Source organism: Aotus nancymaae, unplaced genomic scaffold, assembly GCF_030222135.1.
Source record: "Aotus nancymaae isolate 86718 unplaced genomic scaffold, 86718_ANA_hifiasm-v0.15.2.pri h1tg000108l, whole genome shotgun sequence".
Classification (NCBI taxonomy): Eukaryota; Metazoa; Chordata; class Mammalia; order Primates; family Aotidae; genus Aotus; species Aotus nancymaae.
This window is the reverse complement of record NW_026988523.1, coordinates 43,237,543-43,265,474: the sequence shown is the minus strand read 5'-3', so window position 1 is coordinate 43,265,474 and position 27,932 is coordinate 43,237,543. Positions and strand designations below refer to the sequence as shown.

The 27,932-nt window shown below is 45.5% G+C and overlaps 1 protein-coding gene across 6 annotated transcripts in view; it reads right to left on the bottom strand.

Annotated features, from left to right (window-relative positions):
- The window catches only part of PBX1 (PBX homeobox 1), a 329,519-nt gene that overhangs the window by 89,870 nt on the left and 211,717 nt on the right, over positions 1 to 27,932 (bottom strand). For all 6 annotated transcript variants that reach the window (XM_021676185.2, XM_012468894.3, XM_012468897.3 and 3 more), the window contains one exon: positions 4,030 to 4,274. In XM_021676185.2, the coding sequence (XP_021531860.1) occupies positions 4,030 to 4,274 (245 nt within the window). The remainder of the gene's footprint in view (positions 1 to 4,029; positions 4,275 to 27,932) is intronic.

Below are 27,932 nucleotides of genomic sequence, written 5' to 3'. Positions count from 1 at the left end.
TATTATAAAAAAAAAAAAGTTGGCCAGGCGCAGTGGCTCATACCTGTAATCCCAGCACTTTGGGAGGCTGAGGTGGGTGGATCACAAGGTCAGGAGTTCGAGACTAGCCTGGCCAAGACGGTGAAACCCTGTCTCTACTAAAAATACAAAAATTAGCTGAGCATGGTGGTGGGTGCCTGTAATTCCAGCTACTCAGAAAGCTGAGGCAGAGAACTGCTTGAACCCAAGAGGCAGAGGTTGCAGTGAGCCCAGATCACACTATTGCACTCCAGTCTGGGTAACAGAGCGAGACTCCAGCCTGGGTAACAGAGCGAGACTCCATCTCAAAAAAAAAAAAAAGTTACTTTCTGGGAGCTCAGGCTGCCTCCATAGGGCAGAGGGATTTCCAACAGACCTCCCAGGTTTCAGGGCAAAGTTGTTTCTGGAAGCAGACAATGAAAGGGAAGCCTTTCAAAAGTCTTGTATAAGCTTTAAGTTTACATCCTGAACTATAAGACCTATCTTCTTCCTTGACTCCTTCAAAAAGGTGGATTGGATTGAGATCCAAGGATGAGATTGGATTTGGCTGCCAATCTCATCAACAAAAGCAACTGGGATCCTAGGGCTCTGGTAGCTGTGAACTGAATTAACCCAGAGCAGTTCAACATTAGAGATTTAGTCCTGACTAAATCTCATCAGCATTATTTACAAAAGCTGAAGAACCCTACAAAACCGCAAGGGGATTTTTTTTTTAAACAGAGCTTGGAATAAAATTCAGGTTTCTGACATCATGGTTTGATCTATTATAATATGCCAGCTCTTAAAGACCTCATAGTTACCATGATGATCTGCTGAAAAAGTGTTTTACCAATCCCATTTAATAAATAAAACAACTTTCTTTCCTCCTAAAGAAAGTCTCCAGAAGCCTCCTTTGTTTAATAACCTCAGGGTGAAACAATGGCTGATTCAGGTAGCTTTTGTTTTGTTTTTGGAGGGACACGGGTGAGGGTGAGCTATGATAGTTAGTTATCATGCAGTTACCTGCCATCGCCATGCCAAAAATAAAACAACAGAATTAATTATTAAGTAATCAATTCGGTAATTTCAGGCAGGTACTACTAAAATAGAGAGTGGCATTTTCACTTGACCATGGTTTTTTATTTTTAAAAAATCCCCATAAGGAACCGTTACAGGAAAATGAAGAAGATATATCTCTCAGACACACTAGCTGGAAGGTTAATAGCGTAATTTTCCTACAATCTGCTGTTTACTATAATTAACAACACAACTAATATTAATAAATTATTAAGCATCCAAAATGTATGAAGCAGTATTCACTTCTTAACTAGAAAATGCCCATATAAACAAACAGATGATATTTTAGTACTTTTAAAAGATGACTGCTACAACCTCTGCCCTGAACATAATTTGCTTCTGTACTGATGGAGGTTTTAAGTTCCCAATTTCCAACATCTTTATTATTTAGAATAGGTAGGTACCCACAAGAAGTTTCTTTAGAAAATATTTTTATCATAACCCTCCTCTTAGGTGCCAGTAATCTAGTCCAGGGAAGTAACAGAGAGACTGGTTACCCCAGTGTCTAAAGACATCCACACTCTCTTCTTACAAAGTGGAGTCAGGCATTGCTCTAATAAGAGCCCTTGGGCTAAGGGTCAAATCCAGGATTCTAGGGCAAATTCTCTCCCTCATTAAATGTGTGACCTCCGCCACATCTTAACTTCTTTGATCTCCATTTCCTCACCTGTGTCAAAATGGAGAGGATGACAGTACCTGTCCTGGGTACCCGATCTCCAAATTGCCTTGAGGAGCAAGTGCCATTATGTCAGCCGCAGCGTTTTGTGACTGGCGACATGCTATTGAAATGTACTACGGCTGTCATAACTTTTACTCATTTTGGATGAGGATGGAAGAGTGACAAGAAGGTTCAAATCAAGAAAACAGTTCTATGTTGCTAGCAACCTGAGCTCCAAGTAAAGACAGTTTTCAACTCCTTCCAACCTAACAGCCATTGCAGTTAGGGTTTAGTAAAGGAAGTCACACTCTGGGCTTGTCTTGTGTCCTGTTCTTTGGCATGAGTTTACCTGGAGGACAAATCTGGAGGACAGCTTGCTATGCCAGAGGACAGGCTTACTGGTGAAGGTGAAGTAGGAAGAACATTGGGTCGTAAGAACCTAAGAGGACAGTGAGAGGTCAGTGAGAGGTCTGTCCCCATTTGTCTTCCAAAATTTAGGTTAGGGCAGACTGCAAATTCTCAATGATGGTCATGGCTGGGGAAACTCATGGTAGAGCCAGCTCTCTGAGCTCAGCATCGTCTGGGATATGGGGAAATCTCTATATGAGCCAACACTGTGGGGAGAACATTTGTTCTTTCTCAAGAAGGCAAAGGAGGATGACTCACAGGTTCTTACCACAGCTTGCTTTTATTTCCCCTCCCTTCACCCTCCCTACACCTTGTCTGAGGGTTAAATTTCACTATTCTTGGCTTTAAGCTTCACAGCAATTTTTTCCCCTCATAAAAGAGAGGATTTTGTAGAAATCCATTCCAAAGGTAGATAGGAGTGCAGTAATGAAACTTTATTCACTTTAAATTTTAAAATGCCTATTTCTATTTTAAAATTTAAATTTTCTATTAAGTTTGCATTTGCCTTCTACCTAGTTATGAGTGGACTGCACAGGGTCTTCTCTCTTCCACCTTTTCTCTCTTCTTTTTAGGCTTTTAAAAAGAAAAGGGCCAGGTGCGGTGACTCATGCCTGTAATCCCAGCATTTTGGGAGGCTGAGGCAGGTGGATCACCTGAGGTCAGGAGTTTGAGATCAGCCTGGCCAATGTGGTGAAACCCTATCCCTACTAAAAATACAAACATTAGCCAGGTGTGGTGGCATGTGCTTGTAATCCCAGCTACTTGGGAAGCTGAGGCAGGAGAATCTCTTGAACCAGGGAGACAGAGGCTGCAGTGAGCTGAGACCATGCCACTGTATTCCAGCCTGGGCGACAAAGATCCCGTCTCAAAAAACAAAAACAAAAAACAAAGGAAAGAAAACCTAACGAGGCAATGAGAGTAAGTTGACGGAGAACTTCAGTACAATGTTACATCCCAAGAGGTGATAACAAACTTACTTGTTATCTAAATTAAAGGCTGCTGTTCAAGGACTCCTGCTAAAGTAGCATGCTTACAGTAACCAGAGGAACTAGTATTGGTATATAAACGTGCATGTTTTTGTGGGGGGATGGGATGGGGGATCTCTGTTAGAGAGGGGCTCCGTTATAATCAGGATACCTTACTTGTATATACTGCTTTGTAGTTAACAGCCTTTCTTGCCCTTTCCTTTAGATAAGTTTTATGGTCCTTCACCACTGTGACTCCAAATCCACAGCTCTGTGCACAGATCAGCTTTCAGAATTGAGTATGCAGAACACCGAGTCCCACAGACCATCCATGGACTGCCCGGATTAGAATTCAAGTTTGTCTGGCTCCAGGGGTCTCCTGAGCCCTCCACCCTTTATACAGAGGATGATCTGTGTCATATTCCATGCCATATGTTATATAAAAAGGGGAATATGTTTGACTCTCAATTGAACCGAGTCTGGGTAAAGTGAGAGACTCTAAGGCCAACTTTTAAATCCTTTCCCACAGGATCCTATAAGCATCCAGAAAAAGCATCATCCTCCTACATAAGGAATGAACAAAGGCCAGAGAAAACCTCCCACCTTCTTGCAGGTGAGCTGGTGACTCTGCTGACCACCTACAGTGCCCCGATGAGAGCCAGGACTGCGCATCACAGGCACAGGTTCTGGCGTCCAGGTACGGGGCGTTCCTTCTACGGACGACTCATGTTTCCTTGAAATCATCATTCACAGCGTCACGCCTTTTTAATGCTTTTACCTCCGCTGAACGCCTAGGTTTTTAACAGCCGAGACCAGGGCTCTGTGGTTGGGCAGGGGGCCGTGCATAAGAACGCCAGCGCCTGGGAAAGGGGCGCCCGGGGGTGCGCGTCCTCTGGGTGCCGGGCCCCGGGTGGTTCTGGTTACCTGCTCGTATTTCTCCAGCTCCGTATGGTAGATTTGTCTGATCTGGGACAGTTTGGCTCTGTAGTCCGAGTGCTCCACCGAGTTGTCCGAACCTGCCCCTCCGGAGGCCGCCGCCGCCGCCGCCGCCGCCGCGGAGCCTCCGCCCTTCTCGGGCCCCGCCACGCCCTCCGCCAGCAGCATGTTGTCCAGCCGCATGAGCTGCGGGTCCGTGGGCTCCTCCTCCTGGGCGCCGCGGATGCTCAGCACTGCGGAAAGGGACAGAGCGAAGGGAGCGTCGGTGTGACCCAAGGAAGGAGATTAAACAACAAAACACAAAATAACCCTCCAGATTACTTGCAAGATGGCATCTGAGGAAGGAAGGAAAGGCTGGAAACAGGGAGGAACGGGGAGGGGGTGGGAAAACCAAGGCGGGACTTGCTTTGTTCCAACATTACACTCCGCTCGTATGTGGGACCTAGAAAAATCAAATTTACAAGAGGCAGGAAGTAGAATAATGGGTACCATGAGTTTCGAGGAGTGGGGATCTATTGTTTAATGAGCGCAGAATTTCACTTTGGGAAGATGAAAGTTTTTGAGATGGCTGCAGAATTATACGAATGTACTTAATGCCATGAACTGTACATTTAAAAAAAAAGGGAAATTATATCTTACATATTTTTTTATCACAATAAAAATTTTCAACTAGAAAACTTTATCGCAAAATACATTTTTTACTTTTATCCCCAAACTACCTAATTTCAATTTAAGGAAAAGCATTTCCCACTTTCTTTCTCAGTTTACATGTCTGTAAGTTTGTGGCTTTGCACTCATTGCCTTTCTCTGTAATGCTGGATCGGTCTAAATTTTTCATTTCCAAATAACCTAAGGTACATAAATCCGGTACATTTGGAATGAAATCTTAAGCCCTTTCCTGTGGACTAACAGAGTGAGGTCTAATACAGCAAGAAGTCAAATTGGCTCTTGAGAAGGGTGGCTTAGCTCCAAAAACTGAGATCTATCTGTTCTGAGTGATAAGGACTCTGTCCTGTTGGAAACAAGGGTGAGGTCCTTTTAACAAGCTGTCTCCAGGGATTCGGGGAAGCCAGTGCTCTGGTAGGACGGCGCCTCAGATCAATGAGATGGCTGCTTTTTATTAAAACACTAGGACCCTCGGTGGTGATTTGGGCTGAAGGAGATCCAGTGATTTAGTAAATCAGCAGAAGAGCGAGACGGTCTTTTTTTCACTACCCCTTCAGACAACCTGCCGTAAAATAAATCACTCGTCTAAATCCAGCTCAGCTGTCAGCAGCCAAGTCTTTGTTAAGAGGGAACACAAAAAGTGTTTTCAATTTTTAAGAAATTGAAAAGAACGTGTGGGTAGGGTAGGGAAGAAGGGGAGTGATTAAAGGCAGAGGAGAGGGGTCCAGTGTTGGTTCACACGTTGGGGATGGAGATGGCAGGGTCTAAGTCCCTGGTGGATATCTGCACAGCAGAGCAGAGTCAAGAGCTGTTTCACGGCAGGGTGCATCTGGTGAGCCCCAAGGGGATGGTGCCAGTGCCAGGCATCCCCCCAGCCCTGGCAAAGCAGGGCTGCGGGTTGTGACAGGGAAGGTGAAGAAGAGCTCGATATGAGGGTACGTCTAGATGTTTGAGCATTCCATCACGTATAATACCAGCATAACTGCTGGCTGTGCCTACGCGCTCCTGGCTGCCAATAGGCGGCACAAGAACCAACCCGGAACGTTGTTCAGAAGGAAATCCCAATTTCTAGGCCAAAAGGGAAACTACAGCGTGACTCTCACAAAACATGAGACTGTCAACGGAATGGCGAGCCCTGGGGACTGGTGGTGCCGTAAGGAGCACAGAGGACAACAGGTGCAGGGCAGAAGCTTGGGCTCCTTGAGGAAGTGAAAAAGGACGAGAGGAAGGGAAGGAGAGGGTGGCAGGAGGGAGAGCAGGTAGCTGGGAAGGAGAAAAGAAGGAAGCCGGCACCTAGATGCAAACCACACTACCAGGTCATGAGCTTCTGTCTTCAAACCTGCATGTGTAATATTCTGCTACACAGAAACAAAATTGCTATAGTAGTGACGGCAAAAGGTTAGGAGATCATTGAGGATTATTTTGTAAACTTTTTTTTCCAGTAAAATCCTTCTATTGTAGGCTCAGGAGACTGAATGGAAAACCGCTTCTTCAGCTGATCTCTAAATAATAAGGATTTAGTCACGTTACTGTTTCTCAAATTTATTTACTGAAATCTCGGAAGCACTCTGAAGAATGAATTGCCACTAACAAAGGTTTCCTTAAGAAAGTAGATGCCTGCTGTAACCGTTCCCTGAATGGTTACAGGCCCTAAAGGCACCAAAAAGAATCGGTGCATCCCAGCATCTGGTAGCAGCGCCCAGCAGCCCCTCCTTCCTCACCTCTACATGGGGTTTGTGGGTGTTTCTCTTCATACGATACATTTTAATTGTCTTATCGACAAAGATATTTATGGGCCATTTACAAATTAGAAAATAAAAGAATCACCTCTGAGACATTAATAAATATGGTTGTTTCACTTTAGCTCGATTATTCAAAACATGGAATATTGCTGGGGCAACATTCTACTCTCTCATTCACTCTGTTGAATCTCATGTCCAATATATTTCCTTCAGAAGAGGCTGCAAGCCTCCATGGCTGGCAGGGACATTCCCTGTGATGCTGAGGCTGGTAACCCTTCGGCCGGATGTTAATGCCTTCAAGTGGGTCTACCTGGCTACTCCATAGCCAGCTGGTCCTGCGTGCAGCCCAGTGCTGAGAGATCTTAGGACAACAGCAAAGCAAAAAGAACGATTTCCTATTAACGGTCAGGACTTCCTTGCCAGGGCTAGTGTACGCACTGCCTACCTAAGGTGACATCAAGTATCCCACCTCCTCCAATCCCACAGGTGCCCCAGGGGGCCTCATTCATCCCATCAGCTTATTCCTCTAGCAAAACTCGGTGAGATATGAAAGAAGGGGGAGGCAGAGAAACAGTCTGGTCCTCGCTCCTCCAGGAGCTACGTAGGTGATCATGAGCACGTCACTGCGAGTATTTCCCACATACTTAATATTTACCTCTGAGAATATTTCCTCTTTCCAGCCCCTCACAGTTTCACGCCTACGCTCCATCTTTTTTAAACAGTCAGTGGGAAGCACAAATGATGCCACACGAACTCTACATACCTCCTAATTAATATTTTGCTTGGTCTTCAAATCTAACTGGCTTTAAATAAAATAAGAAAGGAAACTGCTAAGGCTGGCAAAGAACACTGAAAGGATACGCTGCAAACCCCTACGCACCATGGAAGTTTCAGGAAGGTGGAAGAGCTTAAAGCATAAAGCATACTGACTCTTTTCTTTTAGGTGTGAAAGATACATTTAATTGGGCGCAGCGGCGGTGGGTTGGTTGGGGGGAAGAAAGTGTTAGCATTTCACTTAGCTTTTAAGTCATTTGATGAATCCTGCAAACACATACTCCTGAAAAAGAAATTTGAATTCACTACAATTTAATAGAATTAGTTTCTAAATGTGGCCAATTAGAAATTGATATGATAGATACAATGCACCACAGCATACATGTTGCTTGCATTTACACTCAGAGTTCAGGACACATAAATACGTCCCAAATCAGAGATCTGAAGAAAATAAAAGAATGAAAAGACAAGGAGGAAAAAAAACCCAGCAACAGTCATTTCCAAATTACACTCTTTAAATTATACTCAAATTAAGAAAATTGATAATGATTGTGCAAGAACCAAAAACAATTTTTTTTAAGGAACAATATCAACAAGAGAAAACCTTAAAAGAAAACCTTCATCTTGCGCTATTTTGCAAAGAAGATTTGGTTCCTGAGGACTTGGGCTGTGTCTGTAACACTTGGAGGGGGCAGGGATGGACCAATAAACCACCTCGCATGCTCACATTTGCAGCCAGAACAAGGAGAATCCAAAATACCACTTCAGAATAGGTGTTGGGATACACTGATACAGAAACTGTTCAGCTTGGCAGTTAAAAAAATCCCACCAACATTAAATAAATAAATGAAAAGGGTGCTATGTCTAAGCAGAACTGATACTACCTATTTATTGCTTGAAGCCAGTACTCTGGTGAGTAGGAGACAAAATGATTATTTAAAAGCTCCTTTTTATCTCTGCAGCACCATGCAAGACTCAAATGAACCTTTCGCCGGGACACCAGAGATGTTAACACTCATCCTCCAAGATCCAATTTCAACCAGAGGAGCTGTTACCTAATCCAGCAACCATCACACATGATCAGGTTCCTGCTTCCTTGATGGGTGCCCTGTGCTCTCTCCCTCCCCCTCACCTCTTTCCTCCCCACCCCAGCAGCTTTTTCTGAAATAGGTTTTAAAGGGCCAAATCCTCTGTTTCTCCCCATGCATATAGGGTTTTAATGGCCAGGCAGGCCCGGACACCTTCACTACCCAAAAAAATTGTCATCAATTGCAGTGGATATGCAAGCCACAGAGGGCTTGCCCATGAAGATATTTAACACATTTGGTAATAATTCTTATAGAAGGAGTTTCCTTCTCACAAATCCACCCAATTATAGAAGAGACCAGTTGAGACAGGTAGGTGATTTACACAGGAATTGTCACAAGCCCTTAGAAAAGCTTCTGATGTCACCTGTGCTTTGCTGCTAGTGCTTGCCCTGGGGTTAATTCTTTGGTAAAACTCCTGAGATAAGGGGACTGTCACAGCACTGCCGGAGCTGCTCTCACCACTGGTCTCCTGCTGTTCTTTCTTCCTTTCTTTTTCTTTACATAAGGAGAAAAACAAACCAAACCCAAAGGCAAGTCAAGACCATCCTTGGCGGGAGGGCTGCGTGCGGGTTGTATTGTCCTTGGCTGAGGGACATGGGTCCGGAGCAGCCCCAGCCAATGCCCACTAGAGGGCACTCTTTCTTCACCAAGGACTGGTTCTCCAGGTGGGTGAACAGTCTGGTCTCCAGGTTAGTGCTGGGGGAACGCCTCTGCTCATTCAAATTTCCACAGGTGGGGGCAGGTGGGGAGAGGAGGAGGGTAGATCTACAGATAGGGTAGTCTTCAGATTTGGACAACAGTCCAGGGGTCCAAAGCTGAGCTGAGAGAGAGAAACAGAGATAAAGAACAAGACACACAGCAGAGAGGCAGGTGGTTTCAGGAAAGGCACAGGTAGCCTCCCGAAGGTGTGTGCAGAAGGCAGGCTCTCTCTGGCTGACCTCTTTGTTTGATATCTAGGCACAAACCTCTACACAGAGTGTCCTATTGCCCAGTCTTTACCACATCCTACCAGAAGAGTTAAAAGAGAGACCACCTCTCCCCACCTCATTCCCAAGTCAGCTATGCAGTTTAGAAACAGAGCAAAGCGCTTGCCTCCTGAGAGCAACAGTTACACCTTCTATTCGTTCATAAAGTACTTGCACACACTGAATTACATCACTCTATAAACCATGAAGTAATATTCCAAACTTACACAGCAGGTAATTGAAGATTATAAAGACAAAGCACATTTCCCCAAAATCAAAGCAAATGAGACACAGCCGAGACTGAACTCTAGCTCTTTAACTCTCAGACACTTTAGTCCTCTGCAATATTGGAGTTCTGAATCTTTTTCGCAACAGGCAGCTACATGGATGTGATATGTATTCTTTCGCGCATGCGCGCGCGCGCACGCACGCACACACACACACACACACACACAGTCTCTTCTGATGCCCAAGTCACGCCAATACTCTGGACAAGAAGAAAACAATCAGGTATGAGTAACAGAAGGAAGCTCTTTCTATTGATTTCCTAATTTCTTTTAATCTCTCTAAATCTAATCCTTTTCCCCGTTACCTCTTTCCACCATCATGGTTAGAGCCACTGTGTGGGTGATAGAATGCCCTCTTCTTTCTCAGCCACAGAAATCCACTCACCACAGTCCTATCTTATTTTAAATCTCAGCCTAAAATCCTTCTTCATGAAATCTGCCCTGATGAGAACAGCCAAAAATGATCTCGAAGCCTGAGTCACTAGGTCACGTACTGCCGACACCACCGCCATGGGGCATCTCAGGACACGCCAGGACACATCTACCATCTTGCCAGCAAGACTGTGAACTCCTGAAAGGTGGTCCCCACACAGCCTCACAGGGCCTCTGACACTTAAGTGTCTGTTCCAGTATTTCTTAGGAGAAATATAATAAAGAATCAAGGAGGGAAGGGGATGCAGGCTGGGGAGATCCAAGGATCTTTGCCTCAGCTTCCTGTTCTCAGCCAGGCACGTGTATGTGCGTGCTCTCTTTTGCCCTGCATTCCAGTTACAAGTTGTACCAGAGCCAGCGTGCTGTTGGGTAGAAGGCTGTTCTCTCTGCCACCTCTTCCATATCCACTTCAAAAAACTGTCAAATCTGCCTTTTCAAATCTGACAATTCTAAACAAGCAAAACTACGCTGGCATTAAGCCAGAGCTTCCTGGACCCAGCCTGGTATGTCCCCAGTAAGCCAACATCACCCGTGACAAAGGCGCTGGGTGCTGGGAGAAGCCTGGCTCGTGACTGGTACCTGGGTCAGAAGCCCCCTGTGAGGGTCGACGGGTCCTGGCAGTCAAGGGGCCACATAGAGGTCATCTTCACAAATGGGCCCTCTGAGGAATGCTCAGTGCAGTCAAACAAACTACTGCTTGAGTACCTCCAAGGTGACAGGGACGAGCTAGATCCTGGGACCTCAGATGAACCAGATATGGGCTTCGACTTCAAGAAGCCTGTGGTTTATGCTCCTCCAGCCCCTCGGACACAGGCCACCAACTGCTTTGAGGCTTGTGGACACATGAGATTGCCAGGGTTGGTGGATGACAACTGAAAATCTCCAACTGCCGCACACACCCTTCGTCCTCTGATTTTGTTTACTTCTTGTAAGCACAATATAGCCACAGCCTGGAACCGCCTCGAGTTGAGAAATAACTAGGCTATCATTTGATTCTTCTCAACCAAAGGTGGGACCCAAATCTTCTGTTAGCGTTTTGAAGCTCAGGGCAGCAGATCCTGATGTTCGTCACTCCTAATTCTCAGTCTCTCTGTTTGATGTGAAATATCTTTCTTTTACGGTGATTTTTCAAGAGTTATTCATCAAACAAATAGAAATGACTGATGATTCTATTTTCTAAATTTTACAAGTCAGCATTACTGATAGCTGTCAGTCAGCACTTCTGATTAGCACAGGGAAAGCAGTTATCACCTGAGTTGACACCTTCCAGCCCCACGTGGAGACCCTGGATGCTGCAGTGGGCCTGGAGCAGCCTTTTCCGATGAGAAGTTATAGTTTAAGAAGTCTCCAAATGGCTGGGGGCGGTGGCTCATGCCTGTAATCCCAGCACTTTGGGAGGCTGAGACAGGCAGATCACGAGGTCAAGAGATCGAGACCATCCTGGCCAACATGGTGAAACCCCGTCTCTACTAAAAATACAAAAATTAGCTGGGCGTGGTGGCGTGTGCCTGCAGTCCCAGCTACTCGGGAGGCTGAGGCAGGAGAATTGTTTGAACCCGGGAGGCGGAGACTTCAGTGAGCTGAGATCGTGCCACTAAACTCCAGCCTGGCGCCTGGCGATGGAGCAAGGCTCTGTCTCAAACAACAACAACAACAAAGAAATCTCCAAATGTTGAAATCCACCCTGGTTCACCCAAGGCTGTCTCTCAACCCCCTAGAATCTCAAAGACACCGAGTTGGGCCTTAATCTAGGTCCAGGGTTTCTTAAAGTAGGGGATTTGATTTGATAAGATTATTTTTAAAGCTGTTCCAACTGTTTTTCTTAGTCTGCTAAGCAGGTAGTCCAAAATATAACCAACTTTAGGGATTTGAAGGCTTTAGTCAAACAAAGGCAAGAATTTGAGGTCAAGTGTTTCATCCCAGGAATATTTATTGAGCATTTACTACAGTGCCAGGCACTGTGCTGACTTTCCATATAAATGTGGTCCTGTGAGGAGCTGAGATTCACTCATGTTTCACATTTAGCCAACAGCCACTATGTGTAAAACTTTATATGAGGTTTTAGGGCAAGAGATGAAAACAAAAATATATGACACTCTTGAGACAGTTTTAGGTTTTTGTTTGTTTATGTTTTGAGGTTGTCTTTAGAGAAACACACCAAGTTTTTCTTGTCATCTTTTCCTGGGCTAGGTTTTGGCGGTTCTGGTCACGAGTATTTTCTACTTCTCAGGGGAGGCACGGGCATGGATCCCATTCACATGTTCCCCACTTGGCACACGGCGCCTCCCTGGGCCAGCTGGCAGGGAGAAAGCTAATGTGCTGGGCGATAGGCCTCTGCCTTTCTGGATGGGTGCCGGCTGCCTGGGTGAGGGGCTTTGGTCCTTAATAGCTCAAGTCTGGACTGCTGCTCGGGAAACCCCTTTGCCTAAACAGGAGCTACAGAAGTTGGTAGGAGAGCATGGCTTACACCAGCTTTGGCGTCAGACTGACATACACAGAGGTACGAGGGACGGGGGAAAGCCATCAGAAAGACAGAAGGCCAGGACCAGGGCCAGGGCCAGGGCCAGGGGAGGGTGTGTGAGACCTGGACTGCCTGCGGTAACCCATGATACAAGGAACAGTTTCCTTCTTAGTTACACATAAAAAGCATGAAAAATGTGGAGCCAGTGGTTGGCAGCTTGCTGTGCATTCCGTGGAGATGAAAGCTTCTCTCTACAGTGGTATTTCCTCAAGGAAGCAACCACAGAGAAAACAGAAGAAATTTCTCAATACTCTTTAGCCTTAAGGTGAAAATGTTCTGCAGCTCCGAGTCTCAATGAGGCACCTCGCACATTGCCTGCTTTCTGGCAAGAGCTAATACATGATAGCGTTCCTTCTCCTGCCATATTTTAACACCCAGAGAAGTGTAAGTATGGGCATGGGCTTTCTTCTATTAGCGCCACGGCATGGCACAAAAAAAATGTGCACTAAACAGGCCTTGGGTGTCTAGGTTCAAAGCCAGGCTCTAGACTCCTACTAGATGACTCCACCTATGCCAGGATTCTTACTAAGGATTAAGTAAGGTTATTTTTATAAAAGCACATGGCAGTGCTTGGTGACTGACAGATTTTAGATTTTTGGTTAAATCTGAATCACTCATTGATAAAGATCCCTTTGGGAAGGATTAAAAAGCAGGATGGACTTAGAGTTAAGTGTTCCGTTTTTCTGCATGTTAGGAATCAATGACACAGAAGAAACCAGGAAAAGCCATGAATATACTTACACACAAACATGCACGCACATGCACGCAGACACAAGGACACACACACCCCCCGACCTTACCGTCCTATGCATGCAGGCAAGCTCACACCAATACCATCACAGGCTAAGAAATCCACAGATCCTCAGCCAATAGAATAAAGTTCGGAATGTCTTCTTTCTCTCTTCTTTTCTCCCTTCTACAGTCCTTTCTTGCTATTCGCCCACATATATTAAGGATCCTGCGGCTTCTGAAATCTTCACTCAGAGGAGATGCCACAGTCTTCAACCTAGTGTCCCTCAGCCACAGGCGACACCATCCTCCTGGCCTGGCAGAGCTCACACTGGAAGCCTCTGTCTTTCTGAGGCTGGAAGACCCTTCTGGGAACCACTTAGCTCTGAAGTAATCTCACCTTGTGTCAGACAAGCTGGCCTGGAAGTCATCTTTAATGGCTGCTTTCAAATTTCCATTAAAAAATAAATAAATTATAACCAGAAGAGGGTAAAGATGCTATTTGTACTCAAAGGTTTGAGGGAGCATGTTGAAGTTTTGATTCTGGGTGGGATCTGGGACTCACAGTCATGCTTCTCCACCTAGATGTAGAGAAACCCCATACAGGAAATATTACAGTGACTTGCCTGGGCTGTACGTGACTCTGTGTTGTCTTGCCCCGCTGCCATTGTCACTACTGTCTTAGGGCTACAAATGAGCTTCCAGCTCCTAGTAACAAGGGGCATTTTCCTGCCCATATCTACAGACTGAATAGGAACAGAACTAAGTTTTCTCTAACTTTCCCAACAATTTCATCAGAACTAAGTTTGAAATAAAGAATATTTTGATCCCACAGGAATATTTCCCAGTTTTTGAAAACTGCTGAATAATTCAAAGGCCGGGTTCCTAATACAATGAGTTACTGACCTTGAGCAGTCCTTACAGAAGTCATCGATAATTTAATCTTAACTTGATCCGTGATTACTTCCAATTCTATAGATCACAGGAGACGGGAACTACCACTGATAATGCAGTACACCTTCACCCTGCTAGAGCAGGCTTCTCTCCAGTGAGACTGAAATGCAAACCGCTGCCAGGTGACAGCCACAGACAGAGGTGTGCAGAGCAAGGACGGACAGAGGAGTGATGTCACTGATGTCAAAGAGCAAATTCTGGCCAGGGCCACCGATGGCCTGGAGGAGGTCAACAAGGTGCAGTACTCTAAATGACTCCATCCCTTCTGCAGCCACCCTGGACCCTGAGCTGGGCTGGGCTCTGGAAGCTACCCCAGGGCGAGAAGCCAGATGGGAGCTCTCACACCCTGGAGGCCAGCCTACCAGTCATCTTTGGGCTATAAGAAAGGGAGAGAAAAAATAAACTTGTATTTTGTTTTAAGCCATGTTATTTTGGGGTTTTTCAGAGGGTTTTGTTTTGTTTGCTTTAGACAGCTTAACTGATCTAAGCTAATACAAACTGTTTCTAAAAATAAGATTAAAATCTAGAAGGCAGAGTGATTTCATGTTAGAGTATTACAGAGAAAATTAGAAAGAGGCAGATTTAATAACCAGAAGGAAGTCACAGAAAAACCCGAGTCGTCACTGTGGGGAACTCCCGGTGACAACGGTTTTAGAGCAGATCAAGGAGGCCTTGGCCATTAGAGGGGTCTCTCTCGGGTACGACCAGGGCTACTGGCAGAGGCAAAAGAAGAACCAGGAAGTCTGGGATGAGGTAACAGGGACAGACATCACCTAGTGAGGGTATCGGGTGGCCCTGAGGAGCTTGGCCTAGACTGAGAACACAGTGGTAGGTGGTAAGGGGTGGCTGTCTGTGGAAAGCAGCCAAGAGCCTCTGTGATGAGGGGCAGAAGATAAGAGTCTCTCTTGACCAAGGGAAATCTAAGGGAGTCTAAACTGTAAACCTGTAAGACCAAGTTCTAACAAATTACTCTGGGCTGAGTACCTGTAATTTGCTTTCCTGCATATATCTATATGTATCTTGTAGAGGGATCTTTCCTTACACTATACTAATAAAATCAGGTTTTTACTCTAACCAGCCTACTCCATTTGTCAGACACAGAGGATTGGGAGAGAGATCCCAACACACCCTACTTAGAGGAGAAATCACCTCCGTTCACTTTGGTGAAAGCAGAATTTTCTAGCTGAAGGACACTGGTTCTATTTATGGGCGCCCCAGGTCCATTTCAAAATACACGCCAATTAGCTTTTCTTTCTCCATGACCACAAACAACACCTGTGACCCCAGACAGTCATCTCACAAATGCATACAAGGTCAGTCGGGGTCCTTCAGGGAGAGTATGTGGATAATCCATCACCACTCATTACAAAAACCACCCCAAGCACATGCCGTGCTGCTAATGAGTCACTCGGGCTGTCCTTAGACACAGGAGCCACGAACACACAGGCAAACAGACTTCATGGAAAGCAGGAGCCACTGGCTGCTTCTAGAACTTTCCAAGTAGCTCCTGAATGCACTAAGCCTTTAACTGACAGAGAGGAGTGGATGGCAGGACAGGATCCTAACCGTGTCTAGATTCCTGTCCTGGACAAGAGGCACTAAATAAGAAATCCTGGTTGTGACAGTGGAATGGGGGAAAGGCAACTGAGATTATGAGCTCCAGATTGCAAATCATGCCTTTAATCTTCACTAGACCAGTCTCTGGATATAAGAGATAACATCTCATGGGGACCAAGAAAGCTATTGACTTAATGTCTTCAGGGATGTGTGACATTTCTGCTTTGGGGACGACTCCATGGAGCCATCATTTCCTGTCTCTCTCATCTCAGCACTGTGCCTTTCCCGGGGGACACGAGGCCTCAGGAGTGGCTGTGTTCCCCCGACAGTCTTCCCTGGTGCCTCTTCCTTTCTTCCCAACAGAGTCTAAGTGGCTGAAATCTACAATTCATCAACACCTGGAGGTCAGATGGGTTTAACTTTTCTTGAACTTAGTGCAAGCATTCAAATTCCATCTTGAGCAAGGCTTCTCGGCTGCCGAGTCAAGTTTCCAGGGGGACATTTTAAAGGAGAAGTAGATTTCAAGTAAATGATTGCAACTTATCGAAAATAATGTGCTACTTAGCATCTGCGGCAAACACCCTGGCAGGCAGCGAGAGGAAGCGGCACTGAAGCAGATGGGAGCGATTAGGCTCTGATTTTCAGACGGGCTTTTTTGTGGCGCTGTTGCCTCCACTTGCTTTTACATGCTGGTAAAATCAGGAACTCGGGGAAAATAGGGAGGTCTCTGGACCATTCCTTCTTTCTGTGCACTGGAGATGGGGCCCCCCACTAAGAACTCTCACATCGGAGGCGCCCACCCCTGTGGGGAGGTACAGTGGTCATCATGAACCATCATCATCAAAAAGCATTTAGCACCACAAGACGCTGGCTAAATGCATCAACGGGTGACAGAGAGATAGATGAGGAGCCGTCTTAATTTTCCTTTAAATATCTGCCTCCCTGAGGCTGGGCCTTATTTACTGTGGTTCTTACTGTATTTCTCTGAAGAGGTGTCTGGCTTTCCTGCTCACTGAATGAAGCAACATCCCTCCAACCCATGTAATATCTGCTCTGGACGTTCCCGTTTCACCAGCTGGGCATTAGCACTGCCCTTCTTAGGCACCTTGTTGATGGCACTTCCTTGAGCCCCGCTCTGGTTGTATGGGGCAGCCCCAACAAGCCACCCCTATTTCCATGAAGACACTGGGGCCAGCATGCTAAGCACCCTGCAATCCTTTGCAGAACAGAGGGGAGGCTCCACCTGTCCCCACTCCAGCAAAGGCCATTGCAGGGGCTCATGCTTTCTGGGGTAACAGACATATGGTCATCCTAGAAGCCAAATTCGCTTTTCTCTTTCGGTGCCGCCTGCTTTCCGGCAGCACTCTGTTTGACTCTGCCAGACTGGTCATGTCCACTTATGTTCAGTGACAGCCTTACAGCTCAGTTAAAATAAAAATCTCTCAACCTGCACAAAGTGTGACCGGGCTGCACAATTTTGCCAACATTGCTACTCCTACAAGGACCCCAGTTGGTCTCTCGGTCAATTGTTCATTCAACATAATATATTGACGATCTACTCTTTGACAGGACCTGTATTTCAGTTGTGGAAACTTCACCAGAAATAAGACAAGTGTGCAGAGTCACGGGGGAGAGAGCTAATATACAAAGTGAAATTGCTAGAACAGCTATGGGGACAGCATGCTAGAGAAGAACGAAGTATTTCACTACATTTTCTGTCATGGAAATCAAACCTCACAAATCAATTGTCAGAAATTACCTCCTTTGCTTTTATTCTCACATGAACGTTATGGAGTATTATTAACGCTTTTTTAATCAGATGAGGAAACTGAGGTACTGGGAGTCAAAGCGGCCCAAGGGCACACACTTAGTTTGCAGCCGACTTCGCTCAGGGTGTTATCCCTACCTCACAGCTGTCTCATAGCAAGCAAAGGCAATGCCCTAAGAAAGAATAGGGTTGAACCTCAAGTAGCAGCTAGCAGCGTTTCACAGGTTGGCCAATGTGGACTTTCATGCTGCCTTTTGCAGAATTTCATTTCTGTTTTCCTGAACTAGTCTAAACCAAGAAAAGCTATTAATATATATGTAGTTTTCTCAGCTTCAACTCTAACCTATTCTTTTTTTTCCCGACACAGGGTCTCACTCTGTTGTCCAGGCTGGAGTGCAGTGATGCAGTCATGGCTCATTGCAGCCTCGACCTCCCAGGTCCCAGCAATCCTCCCACCTTAGCCTCCCAAGTAGCGGGGACCACAGGCACACACTATCATGCCCAGCTAATTTAATTGTTTGTAGAGATAGGGTCTCCCTGTTTTGCCGAGGCTGGTCTCAGCTGATCCTTCTGCCTTGGCTTCCCAAAGTGTTGGGATTATAGGCACGAGCCACTGCACCTTACCGTATTGTTTCTACACCACACCATCAAAAATTACAGTCGTGCAAACACTTTTTTTAATGCTGAATGTGACTTCGTTTTTTGGGACAGGAGACACAGAAGTGAAACAGAAGTTACCCCGTTTCTGCTGTGTTCGGTCATGAATCGCACTGGCTTGCTGGTGTAAGACCTTAAAGTCAGTATCATCCAGCGGAGATATCCTCCAGAGTTCCGGGCTCTGTTCCCAATCTGCAAACCAGAACTACGGGGCCACCTCTCTGCCTTCATATGTTACCAAAATAACAAGTGGGCTCAGAAAAATTGAGAGGAAAGGCATTTTGAAGGCTTCCAGTGAAACAAACATCTAGCACTTTTATCGAGATTGTTGAATGTACATATAATATTACTCCTTTTTCCTGCAAAATACAAAAAGGTTATAGAATCATCTCAGCCTAAAGTAAACTAGCTAATTTTAAGATTCTGCAAACCAGTGCGAATTATGTTCATGTAGTTCTCTTTCCTCTTCTAGAGGGAATTCCCAGGGAACCGATGTTGGCATAGACCAAGAGATTTCTGCTTTAGGGAAACATTCAAACAATGCTGCTGATTGTAAAACCGAGCATGGCAACAGCAGGTTGGAGATCAGACAGGTAGTTATCCAGCCTTTAAGTGACAGGGATGTAAATAATTATGAATAGAATAAAAAGCAGAGATTTTCTTAATTCCTCCCTCCTTTGTTCGCTACTACTGTAGTCCTGTGGGAGTGGCAGGACCCTAGACTTTTGAAATACCATAGTCAGTGATGATGTCTGTTCAGCTTCACGGTCAGAGTCTCTGGAATGCAGCCTGTATACGGTCTCTCGACCCTTAAAACCTCCTGAGATTTTGTTGTTGTTGTTGTTGTTGTTTTGAGGCAGGGTCTTACTCTGCAGCCCGGGCTGGAGTGCAGTGGCCCAATCTTGGCTCACTGCAGCCTCCGCCTCCCGGGTTCAAGTGATTCTCCCACCTTGGCCTCCTGAGTGGCTGTGACTATCGGCATGTGCCACCATGCCTGGCTAGTTTCTGTATTTTTAGTAGCTATGAAGTTTTGCCATATTGGCCAGGCTGGTCTCGAACTCCTGACCTCAAGTGATTTGCCCGTGTCGGCCTCCCAAAATGCTGGGATTACAAGTATAAACCACCATGCCCAGCCCCTCTTGAGATTATTTCAAAGATGCTAAAGTGAATTTCAAGATGGAGTTTTCTGAAACTATGATTCGTTTGTGGCCAAGCATTTATTCAGTTCATAACTAGGGGGGAACAAAAAAAGCCTCCATTACTTGTACCTCCATCTTCTGAATGGCAGCGCCCCCACCTCCCATCTCTCTCTCTCTCCCCCATCACTCACTCACACACACACACACGTAAAACCACAAGATCTAGTGCAGAGATTCAGTATTACATTTTAGCCCAGATTCAGAAGCTCAAGCTATACGTACAGTGACAAGTATACTGAGCTCACAGATTCGTTAACCTCTTGAAATTAAAGAAGGGAAAGTTCTTTCATTGCACAGCAAAGAAATCTTTCATTGCTTAAATTAGACTTAAAACTTTTCACCTCCGTGTTTCCTTTTGGATACGTTCTAAGACTATAAACACAACACCCTCTGTGTTTCCTTTTGGAGGATATGTTCTAAGACTATAAATTAATTTAAAGACCCAAGGAAAAGAAATCCCCCTTGGGGCGCAATTCATCTATTTGGAGAATATGCTGTTCTTTAAGGGACAATTATTTCCCTAGAAAAGGCAAAGGGAAGAGAACATTTTAGGTGAAAAAAAAAAGGACTCAAAAAGGAAAAAGGTGGGGGGTGGGAATGGCAGAAGAAAAGAGGGAGATAAAGTAACACTCAAGATATTTGCAGACCAAGAGGTATTACGCGGCCAAGAGGTCCCAGCAGTGAGGACATAGCACAGCACCCCTTCCCTCTAAATCACATGCTACAGCCGCCCCCACCGCTTCCAGAGCAGCTTTTCTGTTCTGCTCTTAGCTGGCCATGCCCTTTACACCTAAGGAACACCCACGTTTCTGGGGATGTGGCTTCTCTGCTTCCTAGAAAGAAGGTAAGGAAGTTACCTGAGAAGGAACCTACCCGCAATGAGCTATGCTAGATACCTAACAATTTATACTGTGCATTCAATCTAGGATAGACTGCCTCTCTACTGAAATCTATTAATCATTCATTCATTAAATCAAAAACCCATTCCTTGATTGGTTACTATGGGCCAGACAGGTAACGGGAACAGACATAAAAGACAAAATGCCTGCCCTAAAGGAAATAATGGTTTCATAGAGAAAAGCAGACAAATCGATTACTAGCATACAGAGATGTGGAGGACGTTTACTCAACAAATGACCTCCAACTGTGATACCATCGTGATCAAGCGTTTTGACATTCATCCTTATTTCCTTACTCCAGTGTAGACTGCCACATATTCAGATAAACAAACAGACCCCAACGTATGTTCATGCAGAGGGTGACAAGGGCCAGGTGCTTGTGTTTATACTCGTTTCAGCACTCACCCCGTCCTTACACCATTAAACCGAATAGCCATTTGTGGACTTAAACACTTAAAAGCCAGTATTAAGCAGAACCTCAGCTCTGCATCTGGGGACAACATACCCCACAAAAGGGATGGGAATCCCAAGAGTGCAGCCAGCATCAATCACGCCAACCTCACCGGGTGGATGGTGATCACAGAATGCACTTCCTCCTCCACGAAGAGCAAGGGCTTCGTAGACTGCACGGAAGCCACAAGCTGCACACCAGACCAGAGATGGGCTGGGGGGAAGAGGCAAAGGTGGTTTCAAGGCTTCTGTGGCTTTGAAGACAACACCTCTGAGTGTGAGACAGCATTCACATGGTCTCTGTGGGCGTGCTTTCCCTGTGGTCAGGCCTCAGTCTGTGGCTGCTGATTTCACCACACACTCAACTTGGCCCGCCATAGTCTTCACTAACGTAGCCCTCAAGACAAAAGACCACTAAGATCGCCCCACAGACCGAATCAGAATGTGGCAAGTCTGGGGCAGTGATCTTTCACTGTATGATCTTTGACAGTGGGTCATGGGGCCAAAAGTCTGACTCTTAAAATCTTATCTGGCTCCTTCTGTTAATAGAGAAGAGTAAATATTTAGCCACCAGCACAGAGGCTGAGAGAAAAACAGCTGTAATCAACACTCCACTTCTCACCCCTCCCAGATCAGAGGTGAAGCCGGACACCCCTGACCCCTAAGCAAGCTTCCTTGGTGTAGCAAAGCACGGAGCCCAGCCAGCAATAATTCCACATATAAACAACTCTTGCTAGGCACGAAGCACACATCAGACAGTAATCAGCTTATCTAACAAAACAGGCCTCTTTTCCGAACGCAGAGGAGGATTAGCAGGCTTGAATTACAGCCGTGAAGTTTAATCAAGCCCTGGTGGACCCTGGCAAAGGCTACTGTATACTCCTGCTGGGCCCTGGGTTGTTGGCGCACTGTGGTATACCTACAGGGGATGAACAGGAAATGCTCGCGCTGGTAATTACACTGGGAGACAGCAATTGAGAAACAGGGAACAGCAAGCGTGGAGGGGAGAGAAATTAGATTCCAGCTGATGCCCACATCCTCCGCTCCTTCCAGTCTTTGGAAAATCTTGAAGTTACTGAATTTTAACAGATTTTTCTGGCTTATTAAAAATAGAACACTGCCTAAATCACAACGAAGGGCGACCTCCTCCCTCACTTAGTCACAGAAGCAATGACACATTGTCTATAGTACAGAGCCCACGGCCTCCAACCACACTGATGGCCACATGTGGTGACGGGCAACTCAGAGGGGCCCAGCTGACATGGACATCACAAAGGAATTTGAACCAGGACTCAGAAATAGGTAAACCATTTTAGGAATCGTATCCTCACCTTGAAGATGCTAAAACCAACCAGATGGGGGTTTCCTTTTATACCTCCCAGATGGAGACTTCTCTTTTCACTTGAGAGTCCAGGACTTAATGATATGCCTACAAAAAAGTCTCTACTCAGTACATTCCATGAAAGAAGGCACCATGACTTCTAAACTTTTTGAAGCTTCCCAAAGAACACTGTGCCTTACTGAAAAAGAAAAATGTCTCATGTGAAGTTTATTTTTCCTTGTTCTGTCATTTATTTGTGAAGAACTTTCCTTAACATCCTATTCATAGCACCCCACTATGTAAAACAATTCAACAACTCCTTAGCTTTCCCTTACAGTAATCTTAGCTCCCTCTGAAGGGCCTCATCTATCTTGCCATCTATTCTTTTCTCTTATTCATATTTCTTAAAGATCAAAGAATTCAAAGTGGATATAACAAACAGTTAAAAATTGCCTTCACTAACATGGGGAGTAGTAGAAAAATCACTTCCTGACTTTCTGGGTGTCTTGAGGCAGATCCACTGTGTTAACATTGCAAACATGCTTCCTTCTCTTCAGTCAAATCTCTCCCAACTAACTCTAATACCAGCTTCCCAATGTCCTCACAACACCCGATCCTTTCCAGGACACTTGGAGAGCCGATAACTCCAGGTGACATCATGAACCTCCTCTAGAGATGACCCATGGGTGAAAGGGGAGCCATGGCCCACGAGGCGTAGAGTACAGTGACGGGCTCTGAAATGTGCCGTGGGCCGCTCGTCCTACCAGCACCATCCTTTTTTTTTTTTTTTTTTTGAGACAGAGTTTTGCTCGTTACCCAGGCTGGAGTGCAATGGCGCGATCTCGGCTCACCGCAACCTCCGCCTCCTGGGTTCAGGCAATTCTCCTGCCTCAGCCTCCTGAGTAGCTGGGATTACAGGCACGCGCCACCATGCCCAGCTAATTTTTTTGTATTAGTAGGGACGGGGTTTCACCATGTTGACCAGGATGGTCTTGATCTCTTGACCTCGTGATCCACCCGCCTCGGCCTCCCAAAGTGCTGGGATTACAACCATCCTAATCATCACCAGCTTATCCCTTAAGACACATGCCCTCAAAGCCACCCTCCACGTTTGATCACAGCATGGAAGCCCTAGAGCAGTGATCTTTCACGCCATAGTCTTTGACAAGGAACTCTTGAGGCCAAAACTGCCAGACTCTCAAACAACTGAGAAGTGCATACAACTAATTTTCAAAACAATTTAATTGACTACAGTCTGCTTGCTGGTACACATGAAGATATACAGTGTGTCGGCAGTGTCTGAAATAGAAACGTTGAGCTGAGTGGGTCCCTCAATTCAGTCTATCAGGTTACAATCTGAGAGTGGAAGGCAAGAGGCCGCATAATATCAAGAAAAACTCTGTGTGTGTGTGTGTGTGTGTGTGTGTGTGTGTGTGTGACCTATATGCAAGAGCTGGAAAACAGAAAAACGCTCTATTTGACGAGTGACATGGAGCTGAAGATCCTTTGTGAGAGCTTTAAATTCATTCCAAAGTGCAACCAAAATAATTACAGTATTCAAAATTGTGCCACCAGTACAGAGGGCCGAGAACAATTGCTCTTAATGGAACAAAGCCATAAAACACAAGAAGGAACCAAAATCTACCAAGAATTACCTTGGTGATGAGTTAAGCTGATCTGACCTTCTGATAGTTTTGATAGCCAAGGAACACGTCAGGGCTGGAGCCCAGAACTGGATATAGTCATATCTGAGAAATCAGACACTCAGAGTAGGAGTCACCTCTCTGGGTCTGAGTCAGCAGGCACCTCCCGCCTCTGACAGGCCTAACCACTTATCATGAGCCAGGCGTGCACTCAGGGTTGCCTAAATGCTAAGTACTGCCAGCAAACCTCAGACTCTCAGCCAGCCCTGGAGGCCTTCTCTGGGGCCACTCAACTATCCTTTCAGACCTCATTCTGACATCTCTGCCCGAAAAAGCACGCAGGGCACAAATAGTCCCCATCACTGTCCCTTTTAAGGTGTAAGGGGGCAGGGCAGGGGAGTGGGCTGTCCCAGTCCCTTTCAGGGGCTACACTCCAAGCCACAAGTCTGGTCTCTATTACAGTTTTCCAAATTGATATGTGATCCTGGTGACAACTCTCTGCGCTGGAGTGAGTTAACACCATCTGTAAAATGGGCCACTTACCAGTTGAGTTTTATAAACATACTCGTGGCAAAGCTCTGTCAAATTTATTTTCCTATCTGATATCTGATATGGCCCCAACAAACAAGCACGCTTTTAGAGTGGCTTGTCAGAGTGGGTAAATGGTGCTGCACCTATTGCTAGGATTTAAAATGTCTGAAAGGGGTTTAAACCACATGTTCTTTTAAAGATAATGTCACTGCTGTGCCCCAAGATCTAATGGCAAAGAAGATTGGTGTAGTCGATCTGTTATATGTTACGCACTGTAATGGAAAGTATTTCATAATTACAAGGTGTTGTTGCTACAGGAATCTTTCTTTTGCGTTTCCTGTCTGTAGCTAAAATGGATTTTGCAGCAGATCTTTGGATAAAAGCTATCAGGTGCTTTCCTGAGAAAGGATGATCAGACAAAAGGACAGCTGGAATTCTTGGGGCAGGGTTTTCTTTTTTTTTCGTTTCTTGGGGTAGGGCCCACACTTGAATTCAGCTCTATCTTCCCTTACAAAGATCTCCTTTTCTACATTCCATTCTCCTTCCCTCATGTTTGCCCAGCCCCCCTTCCAGCCTGGAGGCCCAATCTCGATCTCAGACAGACAGGTCTGGCGGGGGCAGATGGGTAATTTTTCCTTTCAGCTTTAATGGCTGCTATTAACAATAAGTTGCCCTGCCCTACTAATGGCTCAACTTTCAGCTTTTTCTCTGATTGCCTATGAGTAACACTGTGTCACATGAGCTGTGTTTAACAGAGGTGTAATAAATGCCAAAGAAAAAATATTACCCAAAATAAAAAATAGTTTGTCCCAGTGTGGCCAAGATCTCATGACTCACAACAATGTTCATTTCAGCTTCCAGCACAATTTCTATTTGCATTCTTTTTTTTTTAAGGGTCTCTGGGGGCTTTAAAAAAGCTGTTTAAGAGGAAAAGCAGAGAGATTGTAGTGATTGTCAAGTGCAAGGAGTTCTACATTCCAGACAAACAAATGCAGTGTGCAGGCAACAGTCAGGGCGGCAAGGGAATCCTCTCAGCAAAGAGGACAGAGGCAGAGAGGCAAAAAGGTAACACTACACGTCTGCCTTTCATGGAAGGCAGCCTGCCCTCCCTCGGTGTGGCTCGGAACTTCAATTTTGGCTACCAGGAGACGGAGGTGGAAGAAGAGAAGGCTGAACACCATTCCCCCTCTCCCAACACACACCCTTGAGGCAAGAAAGATATCAAATTCTCATTTTGTTGCAAGAAAACTACATTCTCCTTTTGATAATAAGCACAAAAATACTTCTATATTTTTCTAATAGTAGCTGGTCGGAACTGTTCCAAACCCAGAGAAAAAAGCAATAAACACTGAAATCCCCTGGCGGTCTCTTAGTTGAAGATGTGGGCAGGAAGTATTCCATATCTTCAAGGTTTTCACGGAGAAGCAAGAAAACGGTAGAGGAAAGGCGGAGGAGGCTCCCAGGAGGCTCGGGAGCGACGAGTACCTGTCCTGGGAAAGTTGGCACCTTTAGGCAACAGAATCAGGAGGTGCTGACTTGAAATTTAAATTACCTTGCTGAAAAGGATTGGCCCAACACAGCACAAGCAGCAGTCTTTTGAATGAATGCATCTTTTACTGGCCTATGCCTCTCTTTCAGAGGTCACGGCTGTCTTCACCCTCTGCTTTCCATATATCTCAAGCCTACGTAATTAACACCCATATTTTTATTGCACATCTGAGAAAGGAGACCAAGGGCATCAAAAGACACGGCAGTGCTGGGACTTGGCTCCAGAAATGCACTTTCCTCGAGGAAATTCTGTGAGCCGCCAGTATAAATGGTTAGAGACGGTGATGCACTTCAAAAATTATAACAGAAAATAGAGACGAGCCAGTAAGATAACTGCATAATTGCACCCTATAGGAGAAGATCCTTAAGGGGAAAATGATGGCTCCCTACAGATACAGAACAGCTTGAGGCATCGTTCTGCAAGACATCCCAGCAACGCAACCTGGCGGGAAGAGGAAAAGAATGGCACTGGCCTGCACGGTCAAGAAGGGAAGAAAGTTTTCACCCAAGTGTGAGGCTGAGGTAGTCAGAGTATAGAAGATGACACTGATTATGAAGATTTCCCAGTAAAGAGCTGGCTACAGTGAAAAGAGCACTAGTTTTCTTTTTTGCTGTGTTTTTTTGAGATGGAGTTTCATTCTGGTTGCCCAGGCTGGAGTGCAATGGCGCGATCTTGGCTCACCGCAATCTCCGCCTCCCAGGTTCAAGCGATCCTCCTGTCTCAGCCTCCCGAGTAGCTGGGATTACAGGCATGCACCACCACACCTGGCTAATTTTGTAAAACCATGTTGGACAGGCTGATCTTGAACTCCCAACCTCAGGTGATCTGCCCACCTCGGCCTCCCAAAGTGCTGGGATTACAGAAGTGAGCCACCGCACCCGGCCTAAAGAGTTTTCAAGTGAAAACAAGGTCCTTGGTCTGCCACTCTTGATCTTTATAATCTTGGCAAGTCACTCTACTTTATCTATAAAGAGCAAAGATGGGACTGGGAGGGCTAAGACGCGGACCTGGAAAACAAGCATTCTCTCAAAAGGCAGAGATAGTCAGACAGCCTTTGAATAGCAATTTGGACTCCTTTATTTCAACAGTGCTTTATACCTTCCCAACAGCTTTCATATTATCTCAGCTACACCGTCTACCCTGACCCACGCATCAAGTTTCAGAAGCAGACCCTGGATGCCTATTTTTTTTTAGGAAAACAGGTTCAAAGTTACAGCTCACTCAAGTGCAATTCTTCAATGTCCATGCTCTTTGCACTTCCCTGGGCTTACACCAGGAATGTAGATGAGCATGGGCTGTCTGCTTATGTGCAGTTATGTACTGGTCTCAAGTCAGTTACCCTCTGGAAGTTAAAAAGGGAATCAAAAGGTAGGTAAACTGGAATAGGTGCAGGCAGGCAGAGAGAGAGGTGTGGGAATAAACATGAACGCTGACTCTTTCATAGACCATAATGGAGTGAGGGCATGAGGGCAAGTGATGGGAACCAAGTTCCTTTTAGTATTATAGAGTTTCATCATTTATATATAAGTTAATCATAAACGATCTGGTGCCACAGTAATAAAAGTTGGCTCAAGGTCCACGTTTGTCATGCTCCCTAGATTTTCAACTCCAGCTCAATCTTCCTGGTTATGATGGTGTCATTCCCATTTGAACAGCACACACAAGATCTCATCTGGTCCTTACAACAGCCTTAGGAGAGGACTGGTTCTACTAGGCCCATTTAATGAATGTCAAGATGAGACGTCATCATGTGAGGGGCAGAAAAGAGTTGCATGTCCCAGGGGCCTTCATTAGGGGCAACGTCCTTTCCCCACTTTATTTATAGCATCTTCTGGACCTAATTCTTCCCTTGTGTCTTCTGCTCATTTCTGTAGGGGCCAGGAAAGGAAACGAACCCCAAGTACAGTTCCATAATTTGGGGCCAGAGTCTCATTTGACCCCTGTGAGATTCTTCTTTAAGCTAGCAAATTCAATGTATTTATAAAGGGAGTCAAACCACACACACACATATGCAAGTTCAGACAAAGAATCTGATGTTCGAACCATTTGAAGGGATTTCTTTCTTTCCTTCCTTCTTTCCTTCTTTTCCTTCCTTCTCTTTCTTTCTCTTTCTTTCTTTCCTTCTTTCTTTCTTTTGTTTCTCTCTCTCTCTCTTTCTC